We start from the raw sequence: 19913 nt of genomic DNA, 5'->3' as shown, positions 1-19913 counted from the left end.
TATTGCAATGAGTAGTGAATATACAAAATACTTATGTCTAATAAATCCTTGTTCCTAAAAGTATATTGACATATACATATTTAGTTTGTGTGTGTGTGCGTGGGTAAGTGTGTACATTTACACACTTACTCAGTAGTATTTACTCAGTGAAGTGTATCAGTCTCTGCAGTAGCTTCCAGCTGCAGCAGTCACTTCAGTTTCTGTTCAGTCTGACTGAGGGAGGTTTTTGTACGACGCTTTTTCACTGTGTGAACACATACTGACAGTTGATAACATGAAAACTCTGACAGTAGTAAACTGTTGCATCTTCAGTCTGGACTCCACTGATGGTCAGAGTGAAGTCAGAGTTTGATCCACTGCCTGTAAAACGACCTGGAATCCCTGATGCTCGAGTGCTAGCATCGTAAATGAGGAGTTTAGGAGTTTCTCCATCTCTCTGTTGGTACCAGGCTAAACGGTGCTTGTTGCTCGAAACATAAACATTCTGACTGGTCCTACAGCTGATGGAGACGGAGCCTCCCAGAGCAGAGCTCACTGCTCCAGGCTGAGTCACTGTGACCTGGCCTCTGGACTCTGAGGATACAGAGACAAAAACATAAAGCAGCGTCATGGTTTTGTCGGCTTCATTTCAGAGGGACGGATGTTCACAGAGGAGAGGAGCTTGATTCTCTGGACTTTACCTGTGAAGCAGCAGCAGAGGAGAGTCCAGATGAGGACAGAGATCAAAGTCATGTTTTTGATGAGGAGGATTTCTGTGGCTTCTGTTGTCATGAAGGACAGCTGTCAGTCACTCAGTGTTCAACTCTCAGGACTATAAACTCTCCCAGAGCACTGGAGCATGGTGCTGCTGATGCAAAGTGGCTCTCTATGGAAATGCTCTGACTGACTCCAACAGGGACTTGGATTACTCTGATGATGCTGTCTGTTAATGGATCAATACTTATTTTCTTATTGGGTCTGACATTGGATATTTGATGTATTTGCAACAATTCTTGAAGGCTTCACAGTGTCGTTAACCAGACTAAAATCCACTTCAATAAATAATCTTGATGCACTAAAAGTGTAATTTTTATTTTCTACATTCTCATCAATTCATTGTATAAAACGACTCTGCATTACTCTGTATGAAGAAATTATTTGTAAGATTTTAATATTTTGGCTAACTCTTTTGGTTCATTGTTTAATGTGCATGGCTATCTTCCTCCCAGACTAATTATTTTAAAGCCATTTGTTGTGTTTAATTAAGAGAATTTTGAAAAAGTAGTTCAGTAGTTAACAATTTTCATTTGAATGTTTGACTGTTCAGTGATGATTCCTGCTTATATGAAGAGAACCAAAATATAGTATCATTTATGAAGTTTTGGATAGAGACAAGAAATATTTAAGATAGATAGTTAAAAAAAATAACAGCCTCACAATCAATGGTTAGTTTCAAAATTAAAAACATATACACACAAGTAAATGTGTATCTTTAGTACAGAAGTCTGTCTGTTGCCATGGTTCAGCAGTGATGCTTGTCTGTTGCCATGGTTACAGAATTCAGAGGGAAGTGAAATGTTTAAGATCAGTTTCAGTCAATCTGAGGAAGACCAACAGAACCAGTAGCCTCCTCTGCTGCAACCAACAGGGTGGAGTTTAGTTTCCCTCAAATAAACTTTATTAATCTCTCTCTCTCTGCAGTGGGTCGAGTCGTCCCCACCCTGACGGTGGGAGGAGAGCAGGAGCCCCGGGGTGCTGGAGAAGGATGGCCACTACAGCTGGAGCAGCACCCTGAGGCTCCCTGCAGACCAGTGGAGGAAGGAGAGGAGGATGAGAGGGAAGTTGAAAGCTATCATGGACAACCTCTCTCATCCTCTCTATGCCGAGCTGAGCCGGCTCAGGAGTACGTTCAGCCACAGACTCATCCAGCCCCATAAGCCTCAAAGCGCTTAGGGGGCATGTATATACAAACAGTTGCTGTATGAGTGTCTGTACTGTATGTATATTTGAGAAACATTGCACATGGACATATGCACAGATCAATTTATTGTATATCTTATTCATCTTTTATCTTATTTTATTGTATATAATTGTTTACATTCCCTTGTGCTGCTGTGTCAAATTGAATTTTCCCTACAGGGGATCAATAAAGGTACATCTTATCTTATCTTGATTTGCTGTAAACAACTGAATTTTTCACACAGAACATTCTTGGCCTTGATGCTTCTTGTAAAATATTGGAAATCTCAATCTGAAAAGAGTTTGCAGAGTCCAGAACTGTTTGTTTTCTCAGTGACAAAAGTTGCCAGAACGTTCAGAAACTGACACAATGAAACTAATGATGAAATTTGATGTTTTGGTATCTGTAATGGGTCTATTTTTACATACTTTGAAATTTCAGGATTTTCCAGTAAGTCCTGTTTGTAATTGTTTCATACTGTAAATCTGAATTGGTGTGTGTGTGTGTATGTGTGTGTGTCCTCAGTGAAGTGTATCAGTCTCTGCAGTAGCTTCAAGCTGCAGCACTCACTTCAGTTTCTATTCAGTCTGACTGAGGGAGGTTTTTGTACGACGCTTTTTCACTGTGTGAACACATGCTGACTGTTGATGTAATGTTTACTCTGACAGTAGTAAACTGTTGCATCTTCAGTCTGGACTCCACTGATGGTCAGAGTGAAGTCAGAGTTTGATCCACTGCCTGTAAAACGATCTGGAATCCCTGATGCTCGAGTGCTAGCATAGTAAATGAGCAGTTTAGGAGTTTCTCCATCTCTCTGTTGGTACCAGGCTAAAAGGTGCTTGTTGTTATAAAATTGAACATTCTGACTGGTCCTACAGCTGATGGAGACGGAGCCTCCCAGAGCAGAGCTCACTGCTCCAGGCTGAGTCACTGTGACCTGGCCTCTGGACTCTGAGGATACAGAGACAAAAACATAAAGCAGCGTGATGGTTTTGTCGGCTTCATTTCAGAGGGACGGATGTTCACAGAGGAGAGGAGCTTGATTCTCTGGACTTTACCTGTGAAGCAGCAGCAGAGGAGAGTCCAGATGAGGACGGAGATCAAAGTCATGTTTTTGATGAGGAGGATTTCTGTGGCTTCTGTTGTCATGAAGGACAGCTGTCAGTCATCCAGTGTTCAACTCTCAGGACTATAAACTCTCCCAGAGCACTGGAGCATGGTGCTGCTGATGCAAAGTGGCTCTCTATGGAAATGCTCTGACTGACTCCAGCAGGGTTTCTGATGATGCTGTTTCCCAATGGATCAATCAGTTTGTTGGAAAAGTGATTAGGAATTTTTGAAAAACCTGTTTGACATGATTTTGGCTTAATTCTTCTAGACATATTTTGTTTCCAAATGTCTCCTTTCTTATCTGAATGTATTGCTAGAGCAATTACTATAAATTTAATAGGAAATCAATATGTATAAAATAAACATCCATCCATCCATCCATCCATCCATCCATCTTCTTCCGCTTATCCGGGGCCGGGTCGCGGGGGCAGCAGTCTAAGCAGGGACTCCCAGACTTCCTTCGCCCCAGACACTTCCTCCAGCTCCTCCGGGGGGATCCCGAGGCGTTCCCAGGCCAGCCGAGAGACATAGTCCCTCCAGCGTGTCCTGGGTCTTCCCCGGGGCCGCCTCCCGGTGGGACATGCCCAGAACACCTCCCGAGGGAGGCGTCCAGGAGGCATCCGGATCAGATGCCCTAGCCACCTCAGCTGGCTCCTCTCGGCGTGGAGGAGCAGCGGCTCTACTCGAGCTCCCCGTGTGACTGAGCTCCTCACCCTATCTCTAAGGGGCGCCCAGCCACTCGGCGGAGGAAGCCCATTTCGGCGCTTGTATCCGCGATCTTGTCCTTTCGGTCACTACCCAAAGCTCATGACCATAGGTGAGGGCAGGGCGTGGATTGACCGATAAATCGAGAGCTTTGTCTTTCGACTCAGCTCCTTCTTTACCACAACGGTCCGATACAGCGCCCGCATCACTGCAGGCGCTGCACCGATCCGCCTGTCAATCTCACGCTCCATCCGTCCCTCACTCGTGAACAAGACCCCGAGATACTTAAACTCCTCCACTTGGGGCAAGGACTCCCCACCCACGCGAAGAGAGCAAACCACCTTTTTCCGGTCAAGAACCATGGCCTCAGATTTGGAAGAGCTGATTCTCATCCCAGCTGCTTCACACTCGGCTGCAAACCGTCCCAGTGCATGCTGCAGGTCCTGGTTTGAAGAAGCTATCAGAACGACATCATCTGCAAACAGCAGAGATGAGATCCTGTGGTTCCCAAACCGGACACCCTCCGGCCCCTGACTGCGCCTAGAAATTCTGTCCATATAAATTATGAACAGAACCGGGTGACAAAGGGCAGCCCTGGCGGAGTCCAACATGCACCGGGAACAGGTCTGACTTACTGCCGGCAATGCGAACACAGCTCCTGCTCGGTTATACAGGGACCGGACAGCCCTTAGCAAAGGGCCCCGGACCCCATACTCCCAGAGCACTCCCCACAAAGCGCCCGGGGCACACGGTCGAATGCCTTCTCCAGATCCACAAAGCACATGTGGACTGGTTGGGCAAACTCCATGAACCCTCGAGCACCCGATGGAGAGTATAGAGCTGGTCCAGTGTTCCACGACCGGGACGAAAACCACTCTGCTCCTCCTGAATCCGAGGTTCGACTATCGGACCAATTCTCCTCTCCAGTACCCTGGAATAGACCTTACCGGGGAGGCTGAGAAGTGTGATCCCTCTGTGATTGGAACACACCCTCCGGTCCCCCTTCTTATACAGAGGGACCACCACCCCGGTCTGCCAGTCCAGAGGCACTGTCCCAGACCGCCACGCGATGTTGCAGAGACGTGTCAGCCAAGACAGTCCCACAACATCCAGAGACTTAAGATACTCAGGACGGATCTCATCCACCCCCGAAGCCTTGCCACCAAGGAGCTTGCCAACAACCTCAGTGACTTCGGCCAGGGTGATGGATGAGTCCACCTCCGGGTCCCCAGCCTCCGCTTCCTCTTCGGAAGACGTGACAGCGGGATTGAGGAGATCCTCAAAGTATTCCTTCCACCGTCCGACAACATCCCCAGTCGAGGTCAACAGCTCTCCACCCGCACCGTACAAGGTGTTGCTGAAGAACTGCTTCCCCCTCCTGAGCCGTCGGACGATTTGCCAGAATTTCTTTGAGGCTGACCGATAGTCCTCCTCCATGGCCTCTCCGAACCTCTCCCAGTCCTAAGTTTTGGCCTCTGTGACCGCACGGGCTGCAGCACGCTTAGCCTGCCGGTACTTGTCAGCTGCCTCGGGAGTCCCACGAGCCAACAAGGCCCGATAGGACTCTTTCTTCAGCCTGACGGCATCCCTTACTTCCGGCGTCCACCACCGTGTTCGGGATTGCCGCGCGACAGGCACCAGAAACCTTGCGACCACAGCTACGAGCCGCCGCATCGACAATGGAGGTGGAAAACATGGTCCACTCGGACTCAATGTCCCCAACCTCCCCCGGGATCTGGGAGAAGCTCTCCCGGAGGTGTGAGTTGTAGACCCTGCTGACAGAGGGCTCCGCCAGACGTTCCCAGCAGACCCTCACGATACGCTTGGGCCTGCCAAGTCTGTCCGGCTTCCTCCCCCGCCAGCGGATCCAACTCACCACCAGGTGGTGATCGGTTGACAGCTCCGCCCCTCTCTTCACCCGAGTGTCCAAGACACGCGGCGGAGGTCAGATGATACGACAACAAAGTCGATCATCGACCTCCGACCTAGGTGTCCTGGTGCCACGTGCACTGATGGACACCCTTGTGCTTGAACATGGTGTTAGTTATGGACAAACTGTAACTAGCACAGAAGTCCAACAACTGAACACCGCTCGGGTTCAGATCAGGGGCCGTTCCTTCCGATTACCCCTCTCCAGGTGTCACTGTCGTTGCCCACGTGGGCGTTGAAGTCCCCAGTAGAACAACGGAGTCCCGGGTGGTGCACTATCTAGTACCCCTCCCAGGGACTCCAAGAAGGCCTGGTACTCTGCACTGCTGTTCGGCCCGTGGGGCCGCCACAACGGTGAGAGACCTGTCCCCACCCGGAGGTGGAGGGACGCGACCCTCTCGTTCACTGGGGTAAACTCCAACACGTGACGGCTGAGCTGTGGGGTTATGAGCAGGCCCACACCAGCCCGCCGCCTCTCCCCGCCGGCAACGCCAGAGAAATGGAGCGACCAGCCCCTCTCGAGGAGACGGGTTCCAGAGCCCAGGCTGTGCGTGGAGGCGAGGCCGACTATATCTGGCCGGTAACGCTCAACCTCCCGCACAAGCTCAGGCTCCTTCCCCCAGCGAAGTGACATTCCATGTCCCTAGAGCCAGTTTCTGTGTCCGGAGATCTGGTGCCAAGCCCCTGCCTTCGACTGCCGCCCAGATCTCTCTGCACCGCCCCTTACGGATCCTCCTGCGGGTGGTGGGTCCACGGGAGGACGGCCCGCGTCGCTCCTTCGGGCTGTTTAAAAGTGTAGTTTACTTAAATCTACATTACTCAATACGGTTTAAAGGATTAAAAACAAAATCACATGGTTCTTATCTCAGATTTTTACACCAAAGATTTAATGTCAGTGTTGCATGTTTGTCATTTGTCATTATTTACATGATGCTTAAAATTATGTTATTGCACTGGTCACTGGTTTTCAGATGTAAAAATATTGTTATATGTCATTATATCTTAAAGTTTGTTAGCTGCAGAGAAAATACTTTATTACCTGTTTTCTCTGTTTAGAACAGATGTAGTTTTTTTTTAAACTTATATTTTGAGTGCTCTAACATGGGTTAACCCTTTCATGGAAAATCTCCCAGGTGTCTCTAAACCCTGAGGTAAATGAGGATTCCTATTTGGTAAATATTTTATTTACATTAAGACAATATACTAAGTCCTGTCAATAAATCTACAAACGTTTGAATAAAAATGATTTCAGGCTTTGAAATAATAGACTCAAAAATAACAAATGAATATACAAAACTAACAAAACATGAATGTGATCTCAAATTTTGCAGAATCTACACGTAGGTGCATTGAATTTAAATAAAATACTCAACCTCAAATAAAGGAAAACTTATGAAACCACTAATGTCTCACTGTATTTAATTATTTATTACTGTATCATTAGAATGAGTCCTCATTTCTTTGAAACCTCTCAGTGTGTTTCACTAAAATATAACTTTAAAACTTTTAACTGTGTGAGTTTAGTTCTCATTAGTTATTCATGTTTTTATTTGGAATTCTTTCATTTAATTAAACCTTTTGTATGATCATTTCAGCACAAGCTGCCTTCAGTAGCTATTCTGGAGCTTTAATTGAATTCCATGACCTTCCTCAGCAGATGGAGTTTTTGCATATGCTTTATATATGTGCAGTTATAGTCATATGTGTCAATATAGTTACATCAAAAAGAATCACTTATGTCTTTGTTATTATTACAATTCCTATTAATCTTTTTTTTAGTTGACACAAGTTTTTCTATTTTAAACAATATTTTCTGATGTTTGACGATGTACAGGTTTTGTTTGGGCCATCTTTGATCATGAAGGTTTCTGATGCTGATCTGGGTCTTCATATTTTAATATTTTGAGTGCATATAGTTGAAATAGCTGTGATCCAGTATGAAGCTGAGGTCAAAGACTTTTCTCATTAACTGTCCCAGTTTGGCTCCTTTCTATTCATTGGAAAATCAGATAACATCATGGGATTATAATGGGACATGAATGGATGGTGAGAAGCTGTGATGGAGAAAGTCATTTGATTTCAACCAAGATCATTTTTTTGTCATTGAACTTATTTTGCTACATGTTCATGAGTGGTTAAAAGCAACAATGGTTAAATGTTTAATTTGCTTGATAAAATTGTCTGTGTGTGTGTGTGTGTGTGTGTGTGTGTGTGTGTGTGTGTCCTCAGTGAAGTGTATCAGTCTCTGCAGTAGCTTCCAGCTGCAGCACTCACTTCAGTTTCTGTTCAGTCTGACTGAGGGAGGTTTTTGTACGACGCTTTTTCACTGTGTGAACACACGCTGACTGTTGATGTAGTGAAAACTCTGACAGTAGTAAACTGCTGCATCTTCAGTCTGGACTCCACTGATGGTCAGAGTGAAGTCAGAGTTTGATCCACTGCCTGTAAAACGATCTGGAATCCCTGATGCTCGAGTGCTAGCATGGTAAATGAGGAGTTTAGGAGTATCTCCATCTCTCTGTTGGTACCAGGATAAATAGTGCTTGTTGCTCGAAACATAAACATTCTGACTGGTCCTACAGCTGATGGAGACGGAGCCTCCCAGAGCAGAGCTCACTGCTCCAGGCTGAGTCACTGTGACCTGGCCTCTGGACTCTGATACAGAGACAAAAACATAAAGCAGCGTGATGGTTTTGTCGGCTTCATTTCAGAGGGACGGATGTTCACAGAGGAGAGGAGCTTGATTCTCTGGACTTTACCTGTGAAGCAGCAGCAGAGGAGAGTCCAGATGAGGACGGAGATCAAAGTCATGTTTTTGATGAGGAGGATTTCTGTGGCTTCTGTTGTCATGAAGGACAGCTGTCAGTCATCCAGTGTTCAACTCTCAGGACTATAAACTCTCCCAGAGCACTGGAGCATGGTGCTGCTGATGCAAAGTGGCTCTCTATGGAAATTCTCTGACTGACTCCAGCAGGGACTCTGATGATGCTGTTTATTAATGGATCAATACTTATTTTATTGTGTCTGACATTGGAAATGTGAAGGCTTCACACTGTCGTTAACCAGAATAAAATCCACTACAATAAAAAAATCCCGTTGTACTAAAAATGTAACTTTTTTTTTCCTCTTCTACTTTCTCATCAGTTCATTGTAGAAAACTACTCTGCATTACTCTGTATGAAGAAAATATTTAAGTTTTAATATTTTGGATCAAGAACTCTGATAATTTTTTATTCAGTATTTAATGTGCATGGCTATTTATCGATTTTTCTCCCAGAATTATGATTTTAAAGTCTGTCGACATGTTTAATTGTGAGAATTTTCTCAGTTTGAATAAGTAATTCAGTAGTTAACAATATTCATTTGAATGTTTCAGTAATGAAGCCTGACTTTTCAGTGATGATTCCTGCTTACGTGAAGAGAACAAACACATCATTTTTGAGGTTTTAGATTGAGACAAGAAATATTTTAGATAGTTAAAACAATAAAAGCCTCAGTCTTCAGCTTATGTGTAATATTTTTGTCGTAGTGTCCGAGTCAGAACCCACAAAAAGCAGAACACACTGAGTACGAAGGTAAGTCGGTATTTATTCTCACAAGGATCAGTGCAAAGATCTAGTCTTTACTTGAGGGGGAAATAAGAGCTGTCCACTATAGCTCTTGGGAAAGCGATGAACTCACTCCAGGGCGGAACTGCTCGGAACCAGGAGCAAGTCTAGACCATACTCTTTATAATATCTTTACAGAGACCCAGAAAACCCACCCATTTATATCATATCACTTTAGTCTACTCTTGATGAAGATAGAAATGTTGTATAGATTTAATTTGTACCTAGAAATGATGTTAAGTTTCAGGTCTCTGAATAAATATAAGAATGTCTGAATTCTTATTTTTAGGATTAGAAATAAAAAGCTTTTATCATCGGCATAAAGTGATACAACATGACTGTGATCTGAGATTTTAACCCCAGGAATGTTTTAGAATAACAGGCTGATGACTCTGCCGAGGTGGGAAGTATCAGCGGTGGTGATGAGACTGAGTACAAGGCTGTGGTGGGTAACTTTGTCTCATGGTGTGAGCAGAACCATCTGCAGCTCAATGCGACATAGTCTAAGGAGCTGGTTGTAGACCTACGAAGGGCCAAGGCACCAGTGATCCCGGTTTCCATCCAGGGGCTCAGTGTGGACATTGTTGAGGACTACAAGTACCTTGGACTATATATGGACCATAAACTCGACTGGGCTAAGAACACTCAAGCCCTCTATAGGAAGGGCCGCCTCTATTTTCTGAGGAGGCTGAGGTCCTTCAACATCTGCCGGACAATGCTGAAGGTGTTTTATGAGTCTGTGGTGGCCAGTGCTATCCTGTATGCTGTTGCAAGCTGGGGCAGCAGGTTGAGGGTAGCGGACGCTAACAGGCTCAACAAACTGATCCGTAAGGCCAGTGACATTATGGGGGTGGAGCTGGACTCTCTGGCGGTGGTGTCAGAGAGGAGGATGCTGGCCAAACTACACGCCATCTTGGACAGTGTCTCCCACCCACTCCATGACGTGCTGGTCAAACAAAGGAGTACCTTCAGCGGAAGACTCATCCCCCAAAATGCACCACAGAGCACCACAGGAAGTCATTCCTGCCTATGGCCATCAAACTCTTTAACTCCTCCCTCTAAGTGTCAGTCTATATGACCCTAAGTCATTAAACTGGACATTGATCATTATCATCACTACAATACTTGACATAATTGTGCAATATTCTGTGTTAATACTGCTGTGCAATATTTTAGTTTAAAATTCCCAATTTACTGATATTGATATTTATTCATACCTCTATTACTGCTGTGCAATATCCTCCGTCTCATTATAACCTTAATCAGCTTTACTTAACTTGACAGTTCATGCACTATTACCTTATACCGTACTATTATCATCAACCGGTAAACCCACTTGGTACCTCACACTTATCTTATTTTACACTTATTTTATTTTATACTTATACGAACTTGGTACTTAATTGCTTTTCTGAACTATATTATTGTGAATTATATTTTTTGCTTAGTACTTCTATTCCTGTCTGCACTGACATGATAGTGAGCTGCTGTAACAAGAGTTTCCCCTTGGGGATCAATAAAGTATTTCTGATTCTGATTCTGATTCTGAAGTGTGTGTGTCTGCATGTGTGTGTGTGTGTGCGTGTGTGTGTGTGTGTGTGTGTGTGTCTCAGTGAAGTGTATCAGTGTCTGCAGTAGCTTCAAGCTGCAGCACTCACTTCAGTTTCTGTTCAGTCTGACTGAGGAGGTTTTGTACGACGCTTTTCACTGTGTGAACACACGCTGACTGTTGATGTAGTGATAACTCTGACAGTAGTAAACTGCTGCATCTTCAGTCTGGACTCCACTGATGGTCAGAGTGAAGTCAGAGTTTGATCCACTGCCTGTAAAACGCCCTGGAATCCCTGATGCTCGAGTGCTAGCATAGTAAATGAGGAGTTTAGGAGTTTCTCCATCTCTCTGTTGGTACCAGGCTAAAATGTGGTTGTTGCTCGAAACATAAACATTCTGACTGGTCCTACAGCTGATGGAGACGGAGCCTCCCAGAGCAGAGCTCACTGCTCCAGGCTGAGTCACTGTGACCTGGCCTCTGGACTCTGAGGATACAGAGACAAAAACATAAAGCAGCGTCATGGTTTTGTCGGCTTCATTTCAGAGGGACGGATGTTCACAGAGGAGAGGAGCTTGATTCTCTGGACTTTACCTGTGAAGCAGCAGCAGAGGAGAGTCCAGATGAGGACGGAGATCAAAGTCATGTTTTTGATGAGGAGGATTTCTGTGGCTTCTGTTGTCATGAAGGACAGCTGTCAGTCATCCAGTGTTCAACTCTCAGGACTATAAACTCTCCCAGAGCACTGGAGCATGGTGCTGCTGATGCAAAGTGGCTCTCTATGGAAATGCTCTGACTGACTCCAGCAGGGACTTGGATTACTCTGATGATGTTGTTAATCAATGGATCAACCAGTTTTTATCAGTTTGAAAAGTAGTTCAGTAGTTAACAATATTCATTTGAATGTTTCAGTAATGAAGCCTGACTTTTCAGTGATGATTCCTGCTTACGTGAAGAGAACAAACACATAATTTTGAGAAATGAAGAAAAAACACATATCATCGTTTAAGAGGTTTTGATTGAGACAAGAAATATTTAAGATAGTTAAAACAATAAAAGCTACAGTCTTCATCTAATGTGTAATATTTTGCGATATAAAACTCAGAATATGAAGAAAATGCCTCAGAATAAAGTCTGCCAGTTCAAACTTTTTATCTTTAGTACTGAAACCTGTCTGTTGTTGTGGTTCAGCAGTGATGGCTTGGTTGCCATGGTTACAGAGCTCAGAGGAAGTGAAACGTTAAAGAACAGTTTCATTCAATCTGAGGAAGACCAACAGAATCAGTCCCTGTCCTCTAAGCTGATTGGTGTCTCCTAGGTGATGCCCGTCCCACCTTGGCGGTGCTGCCCCCTCAAGCGGAGCTGCAGCGGGGAAGGCCACGCTCATGTGCCTGGCCAACAAGGGCTTCCCCTCAGACTGGAGTCTGGCCTGGAGGTGGACGCAGGCAGCAGCTGGGAGGGGCAGGAGCCCAGGTGCTGGAGAAGGACGGCCGCTACAGCTGGAGCAGCACCTGAGGCTCCCTGCAGACCAGTGGAGGAAGGTGGGCTCTGTGACCTGTGAGGCCACCCAGGGCTGCCAGACTCCGCTCTCAGAGACACTGAGGAGAGACCAGTGTCCCTAGTCCTGACCTGACTCACTGGGACTCTGCTACTGGTTTTACTCTGCTACTGCTCTCAGGCTGCACTCTGCAACACTGTCTCTCTCTTTCTGTCATCAGATCGTTTTAACATTATTCAACTTTAAGTAGTGACGTTTCATTGTTGTAATAATGCTCATGCTATTAATCCTGCGAAAATAAAAGCGTAATTTCAAATTAAATCATATTTCATGAAGATGCCTTTTCCTTCATTTCATCAGTGCAAGATTATAACTGATGTCAATGTAAGACTTTCACTCCAGTGGTGATGGTTTTATTAATACACTCTGGGATTACATTAATGCAGGTATAAACAAGGTGTGAATGATGGATGAAGGGAGCCATTTGATGTTTAAAAGTGTAGTTTACTTAAATCTACATTACTCAATACAGTTTAAAGTTAAAACAAAATCACTCGGTTCTTATCTCAGATTTTTACACAAAGATTTAATTTCAGTGTTGTATGTTTGTCATTGTATTGTGATGCTTAAAATAGTGTTGTGCTGTTAAGTCATTTTACTGGATGCAAACTGTTATGTATCATTATATCTTAAAGTTTGCTAGCTGCAGAGAAAAGACTGCAATACCTATTTTCTCTGTTTAGAAATAGATGTAAGCTTTTAAACTTATCTTTTGAGTGCTCTAACATGGGTTAACCCTTTCATGGAAAATCTCCCAGTTATCTCTAAACTCCTGAGGTAAATGAGATTCTATTTGGTATTTCTGATGCTGATCTGTGTCTTCATATTTTCTTTTGAATAAAGTTGAATTAGCTATGATCCAGTATGAAGCTGAGGTCAAAGGTCATGACCAAGCCTTTTCTCCTTAACTGTCCCAGGTTGGTTCCTCTTGAATCATTTGCAAATCAGATAAGAACATGGGATTTTAATGGGACATGAATTAATGGTGAGAAACTGTCATGAAGAAAGTAATTTGACTACACCAAGATCATTTTTTTGTCATTGAACTTATTTTCCTACATGCTCATGGGTGGTTAAAAGCAACAACGGTTAAATGTTTCATTTGCTTGATGAAATTGTCTGTGTGTGTGTGTGTGTGTGTGTGTGTGTGTGTGTGTCCTCAGTGAAGTGTATCAGTCTCTGCAGTAGCTTCCAGCTGCAGCAGTCACTTCAGTTTCTGTTCAGTCTGACTGAGGGAGGTTTTTGTACGACGCTTTTTCACTGTGTGAACAACCACTGACTGTTGATGATGTGTGCACCTTACAGTAGTAAACTGCTGCATCTTCAGTCTGGACTCCACTGATGGTCAGAGTGAAGTCAGAGTTTGATCCACTGCCTGTAAAACGATCTGGAATCCCTGATGCTCGAGTGCTAGCAGCGTAAATGAGGAGTTTAGTAGTTTCTCCATCTCTCTGTTGGTACCAGGCTAAACGGTCTGAGCTATAAACATTCTGACTGGTCCTACAGCTGATGGAGACGGAGCCTCCCAGAGCAGAGCTCACTGCTCCAGGCTGAGTCACTGTGACCTGGCCTCTGGACTCTGAGGATACAGAGACAAAAACATAAAGCAGCGTCATGGTTTTGTCGGCTTCATTTCAGAGGGACGGATGTTCACAGAGGAGAGGAGCTTGATTCTCTGGACTTTACCTGTGAAGCAGCAGCAGAGGAGAGTCCAGATGAGGACGGAGATCAAAGTCATGTTTTTGATGCGGAGGATTTCTGTGGCTTCTGTTGTCATGAAGGACAGCTGTCAGTCATCCAGTGTTCAACTCTCAGGACTATAAACTCTCCCAGAGCACTGGAGCATGGTGCTTCTGATGCAAAGTGTCTCTCTATGGAAATGCTCTGACTGACTCCAACAGGGACTCTGATGATGCTGTTTACCAATGGATCAATACTTATTTTCTTATTGTGTCTGACATTTGAAATTTTATGTATTTGCAACAATTCATGAAGGCTTCACGGTGTAATTAACCAGACTAAAATCCACTACACTAAAAAATCTTGTTGCACAAAAAATGTAACTTTTATTTTTTGCATTCTTATCAGTTCATTGTAGAAAACTACTCTGCATTACTCTGTATGAAGAAAATATTTTTAAGTTTTAATATTTTGGCTCAAGACCTCCGGTTTAATGTTCATGGCTATTACTCGATCTTTCTCCCAGACTAATGATTTTAAAGTCATCCGACGTGTTTATTTGTGAGAATTTTATTAGTTTGAAAAAGTAGTTCAGTAGTTAACAATATTCATTTGAATGTTTCAGTAATGATGCCTGACTGTTCAGTGATGATTCCTGCTTACATGATAAGAACAAACACATATCATCATTTATGAGGCTTTGGATAGAGAAAAGAAATTATTTGAGATAGTTAAAACAATCAAAACCTCACAGTCTTCATCTTATGTGTAATATTTTGCGATATAAAACTCAGAATATGAAGAAAATGCCTCAGAGTAAAAGTCTGCCAGTGGAAACTTTTTATCTTTAGTACTGAAACCTGTCTGTTGCCGTGGTTCAACAGTGATTCCTGTCTGTTGCCATAGTTATTGAGCTCAAAGGGAAGTGAAATGTTAAAGATCAGTTTCATTCAATCTGAGGAAGACCAACAGGGTGGAGTTTATTTTCCCTCATGTAAACTTTATTAAACCCTCTCTCCACTGTGGGTCGAGTCACCCCCACCCTGACGGTGCTGCCACCCTCCAGCGAGGAGCTGCTGCAGGGGAAGGCCACGCTCATGTGCCTGGCCAATTAGGGTTTCCCCTCAGACTGGAGTCTGGCCTGGAAGGTGGACGGCAGCAGCAGCAGCAGCTGGGAGGAGAGCAGGAGCCCCGGGGTGCTGGAGAAGGACGGCCGCTACAGCTGGAGCAGCACCCTGAGGCTCCCTGCAGACCAGTGGAGGAAGGTGGGCTCTGTGACCTGTGAGGCCACCCAGGCCTCCCAGACTCGGGTCTCAGAGATACTGAGGAGAGACCAGTGTTCCCAGTCCTGACCTGACGCACTGGGACTCTGCTACTGGTTTTACACTGCTACTGCTCTGAGTCTGCACTCCCTCTCTCTGGTTCTCTCTTTCTCTCAATACACGTTTCAACATTAATGTTTTCTTGCTTGTTGTATTGTTGAAGGTTTTAATATTTCAGAACAATAAAAGTGTCATCAAAGATTGGTTTCCTTCTATTTTCTATTTATAAAAGTGAAGTGAAGTCTTATGACTTCTTTGCCATATGTTTTGTATTAGGAACGCATGTTAGTATATGACATGAAGCCACGGTAATAACAAGACTATCCTTTTTGTATTTCAATTCTTCATAATTTAATGACTGGGGAAATGATTTTCATTGTCGTTGCAGGTCTGTCTGATATTAATGAACCTTGGTAACTATACCCATAATGATTAAAGAATTTTAATAGAAAACCAATTCAGTTCAATTCAATTTTATATATATGTCGCCAATTTATAACAGAATTCATTGCACTTTTCCTATAGAGCAAGTCTAGACCGTATTCTTTATAATATCTTTACAGAGACCCGACAAGACCACCCATTTATCTTGTATCACTGAAGTCTGCTCTTGATGAAGATAGATATGTTGTATAGATTTAATTTGTACCTAGAAATGATTGTAAGTTTCAGGTCTCTGAATAATTATTAGAACGTCTGATTTCTAATTTTTAGGATTAGAAATAAAAAAGCATTTTATCATCAGCATAAAGTGATACAACATGACTGTGATCTGAGATTTTAACCCCAGGAATGTTTTAGAATAACAGGCCCAATGAAAGTTAGGACAACACAGTCTCTGTATGTAGAAAAAAAGAAAGACCTATTCATCTCATCAGTGGCGTCCATGTGTAAGATTACAGGAATAACTACTTTCTTAATAATAACAGTTGATCCATGAAATCCACAGTTACTGGGTTTGTCTCAGAGTCAGATTACTAATATTTCATAACATCAGGTGATCAGGATGTTGACTACCTGACTGGCAGACCGCAGCACGTGCGTCTGCAGCACTGTGTGTCGGACAGTGTGGTCAGCAACACTGGGGCCCCTCAGGGGACTGTCCTCTCTTCCTTCCTCTTCACCATCTACACCACAGACTTCAGCTACCACACAGAGTCCTGCCACCTTCAGATGTTTTCTGATGACTCTGCTGTGGTGGGAAGTATCAGCGGTGGTAATGAGTCTGAGTACAGGGCTGTGGTGGGTAACTTTGTCTCATGGTTTGAACAGAACCATCTGCAGCTCAAAGCGACTAAGTCTAAGGAGCTGGTTGTAGACCTACGAAGGGCCAAGGCACCAGTGATCCTGGTTTCCATCCAAGGGGTCAGTGTGGACATTGCTGAGGACTACAAATACCTGGGAGTACACATGGACAATAAACTGGACTGGGCTAAGAACACTCAAGCTCTTTACAGGAAGGGCCAGAGCCGCCTCTATTTTCTGAGGAGGCTGAGGTCCTTCAACAAAATATCTTTTTTGCCTTTATTTTACTGTGAGAGACTTAAAAGATTTTGAAGACATTTAACAATTCAGTAAGGGTTAAATGGTTACTTTTAAATTTGTGGAGTTTCTGACTGTTAAACACTTAACCTCACAACTGTGAATGTGTTAGGTGAGTTGTTATCAAAGTCAGTGAGCTGTCTTTCTGTCACTGTGGAACAGGGAGGGAGAACCAGACTGGATGTTAACTATAAGAACATTTAACTCCTTTAATAACCCAAATTCTGTTTTCTTGTAGACTTTACTGAAATATTTAACTAGTGATTGGAATTTAATTTAATTACAGTGATGCTTGATTGTGTCACATTATCTCAGACTAAAATCTTCTTCAGTTAAACATTTTGTTTCACTGCAAAAGCAGTATTCTCTTTGAAGAAAATGTTCAGAAAAGTTTTTAAATTTCAGCCCAATTACTGGGCCAAGTATTGTTCATGGGTTTTCCTTGATCTTGATCAAGTACTTTACTTTATTACAAATGATTATCTTAAAACATAGCTATTATATTTAAACAACATGCTGTATGAGTAGGTTTGATTTGATTAGTTTTAATACGTAACTCAGTTGTTAACAGGGTTCATTTTGAATGAACAGTAAAATCACACACCATCGAGGTCCTTTCTGTTTTAGACAAGAAATCTTTATCACACTGTAAAACAATATAAACCTGACATCTGTCATATTAGGTAATGTATTTTTTTACTTTAAAACTCAGATATGTTTGTAGTTTGCTTAGCAAACATTAATGCATCAGAGGAACAAAATGTCACTTTTAACTTTATCTTTAGTACTGAAACCTGTCTGTTGCCATGGTTCAGCAGCGATGCCTGTTTGTTACCATGGTTACTGAGCTCAGCAATGGAGGAAAAAAACAATTTCCATATCAACATCTGGCAGTCTTCAACGCTCTATAGTAATGTAGTGGATATTTACTGTGCGTCATTATGCTCCTTATTGTTGATCAATAAAGCACAGACAAAATATAAGTTTCTCTCAAATTTGTTCTCACACCTCAGCAGAAGTAGTTTGCCCAGTTGTCATGGAATCTTTTACCTTTGAAGCCAACGTGGTCAAGAAGTCCAAAAATGTTCAGAGGAATGGGAATTCGAAAATCTACATTTCAGTGACGACTGAGCAAATCCATCTGCTGAGGAAGATCATGTGATATGACTGAAAGCTCCACAAAAGTGAGTACATGGACCCTCTGGAGAATGGGTTTGCTGTTACCAAGATTGAGAATGAATTTTCTGTCTCGTTGTATTTGTCGGGTTTCTGAGTTGCATGTAAGGGAAAATGTGTTGTTGCCGCTGTGCCAGAGAAGGCCAGTCTGTGACCCCCCTCAAAAAGTCCCTGCTCGGGGGGTAGCACTTTCCAAAAGTACAGGAACTTTGGGGGTGGGGCTTGCTGCCATGGTGTAAAGACTCAGCTCCTGCGCTGTTGGCAGCCATGGTGGAAGATAGGCTTAGGTCTGGGGGGGAAATGGTGACTGAGTATACAGGGCCCTCATTTGAGGAGTGCCCACAAAGATACTGGAATGAATAGCCGTGGATGCGGGGAGGGGCCCATAGAGAATGCTGATGTACAGGGTCCAGAATTTAGTTCTACACCCCTGGTGGAAGATATGGAAACGGATGACCAGTCGATTAAAGGTAAAACACATACACAAACATGATTCTTGTTAAATGCTAAAACGCTAACTTATGTCAAGCAATTATTACCCTTGCAAAAAACTAATGTCAGCTACATGCTAATGCCAAGTGCTAATGCTAACCACTATTGTGTATGTTGTGGCTGTTCTTGTATCTGAAAACAATGAAAGGAAATCCCAAACACTGTTGCTTAATGCTGAAATATTTAACTAATGGACAGCAATGATTCAGTACTCAGTAACCACTCAGTATGATGCACCAATCTACTTGAGGGGGCACAAAAAGGCTAAGTAATCTTAAACTAATGATGAAGTAATGAGCGACTACTTAACTCAGTATGATGTATTACTTTACTTGCATAAAAACTGTAAGTAATGTGTAAGTAATTAGTAATGAATGAGCTGTTACTAGTTTTGTGCTGTTCACCAGCTGGTAGTTTAACAGGAACAACTCATGAAGAAAAAGGTCAGTATGATCGATTCACAGATATTCATGAACTAATCATTACCTAATGATTCACTAGTATATCCTCTCCCAGTCCATTCTCTAGTAACTCATCATTGTCTACTATGTAGTACTCCATTGGGAGTTATTAGTGAAGTACTTATTAACAATGTTTTTGAGTTTTAACAGTTTCATTTCACTTTGATGATATGTGGATACCAGAATCTGCAACCAACCTTGCTATACATTAAAGATTTCTGGGTGTATATGTTATATATCAGAATCAGAATCAGAATCAGAAATACTTTATTGATCCCCGTAGGGAAACTCTTTGTTACAGTAGCTTGCCTTTACGTCAGTGCACACAGGAGAAAGTACTAGAAAACGATATGATACACTATAAACACAATAAAACAGGTCAGAAAATAAATTAAGTATCAGGTCGGTATAAGTATAAGATAAACTAAGTGTCAAGTACCAAGAGGTTTTCTGGTTGATGATGAAAGTACAGTATAAAATACAATGTAACCAAATATGTAATAAGTAATAGTAATAAGCGGAGGTGCATGTACTGTCGAGAGTAATAGAGGTATATAATATCAATAACAATAAATAAGAAAAACTAACATGGGAAAACTAATATTGCACAGGAGAAGTACACAGAATATTGCACAATTATTATTAATTATGGCGGAGAGGTAATGCTCAATGTCCAGTTTAGTGACCTAGGGTCAAACAGACTAACCCTTAGAGGGAGGAGTTAAAGAGTTTGATGGCCACAGGCAGGAATGACTTCCTCTGGCGCTCTGTGGTGCATTTTAGGGGATGAGTCTTCTGCTGAAGGTGCTCCTTTGCTTGACCAGCACGTCATGGAGTGGGTG

At 43.1% G+C, this 19913-nt stretch overlaps 1 pseudogene and 3 gene segments (V, D, J or C); 1 reads left to right on the top strand and 3 right to left on the bottom strand.

Annotated features, from left to right (window-relative positions):
• Positions 1-226: 226 nt before the first annotated feature.
• On the bottom strand, positions 227-796 carry LOC122864334. The segment is given in 2 exon segments: positions 227-573; positions 681-796. Coding segments are annotated over 2 exon segments (423 nt in total).
• Positions 797-2543: 1747 nt separating this feature from the next.
• On the bottom strand, positions 2544-14190 carry LOC122864332. The segment is given in 3 exon segments: positions 2544-2600; positions 13697-13977; positions 14085-14190. Coding segments are annotated over 3 exon segments (414 nt in total).
• On the bottom strand, positions 7987-8687 carry LOC122864333. The segment is given in 2 exon segments: positions 7987-8338; positions 8443-8687. Coding segments are annotated over 2 exon segments (423 nt in total).
• A 907-nt stretch (positions 14191-15097) lies between the features above and the next one.
• Positions 15098-15445, top strand: LOC122864738 (annotated as a pseudogene).
• The last annotated feature ends 4468 nt before the right edge of the window (positions 15446-19913 follow it).

Source organism: Siniperca chuatsi, linkage group LG17 (assembly GCF_020085105.1).
Source record: "Siniperca chuatsi isolate FFG_IHB_CAS linkage group LG17, ASM2008510v1, whole genome shotgun sequence".
NCBI classification, from domain to species: Eukaryota; Metazoa; Chordata; class Actinopteri; order Centrarchiformes; family Sinipercidae; genus Siniperca; species Siniperca chuatsi.
Note: the sequence above shows the minus strand (reverse complement) of the source record. Positions and strands in the feature narration are given on the sequence as shown.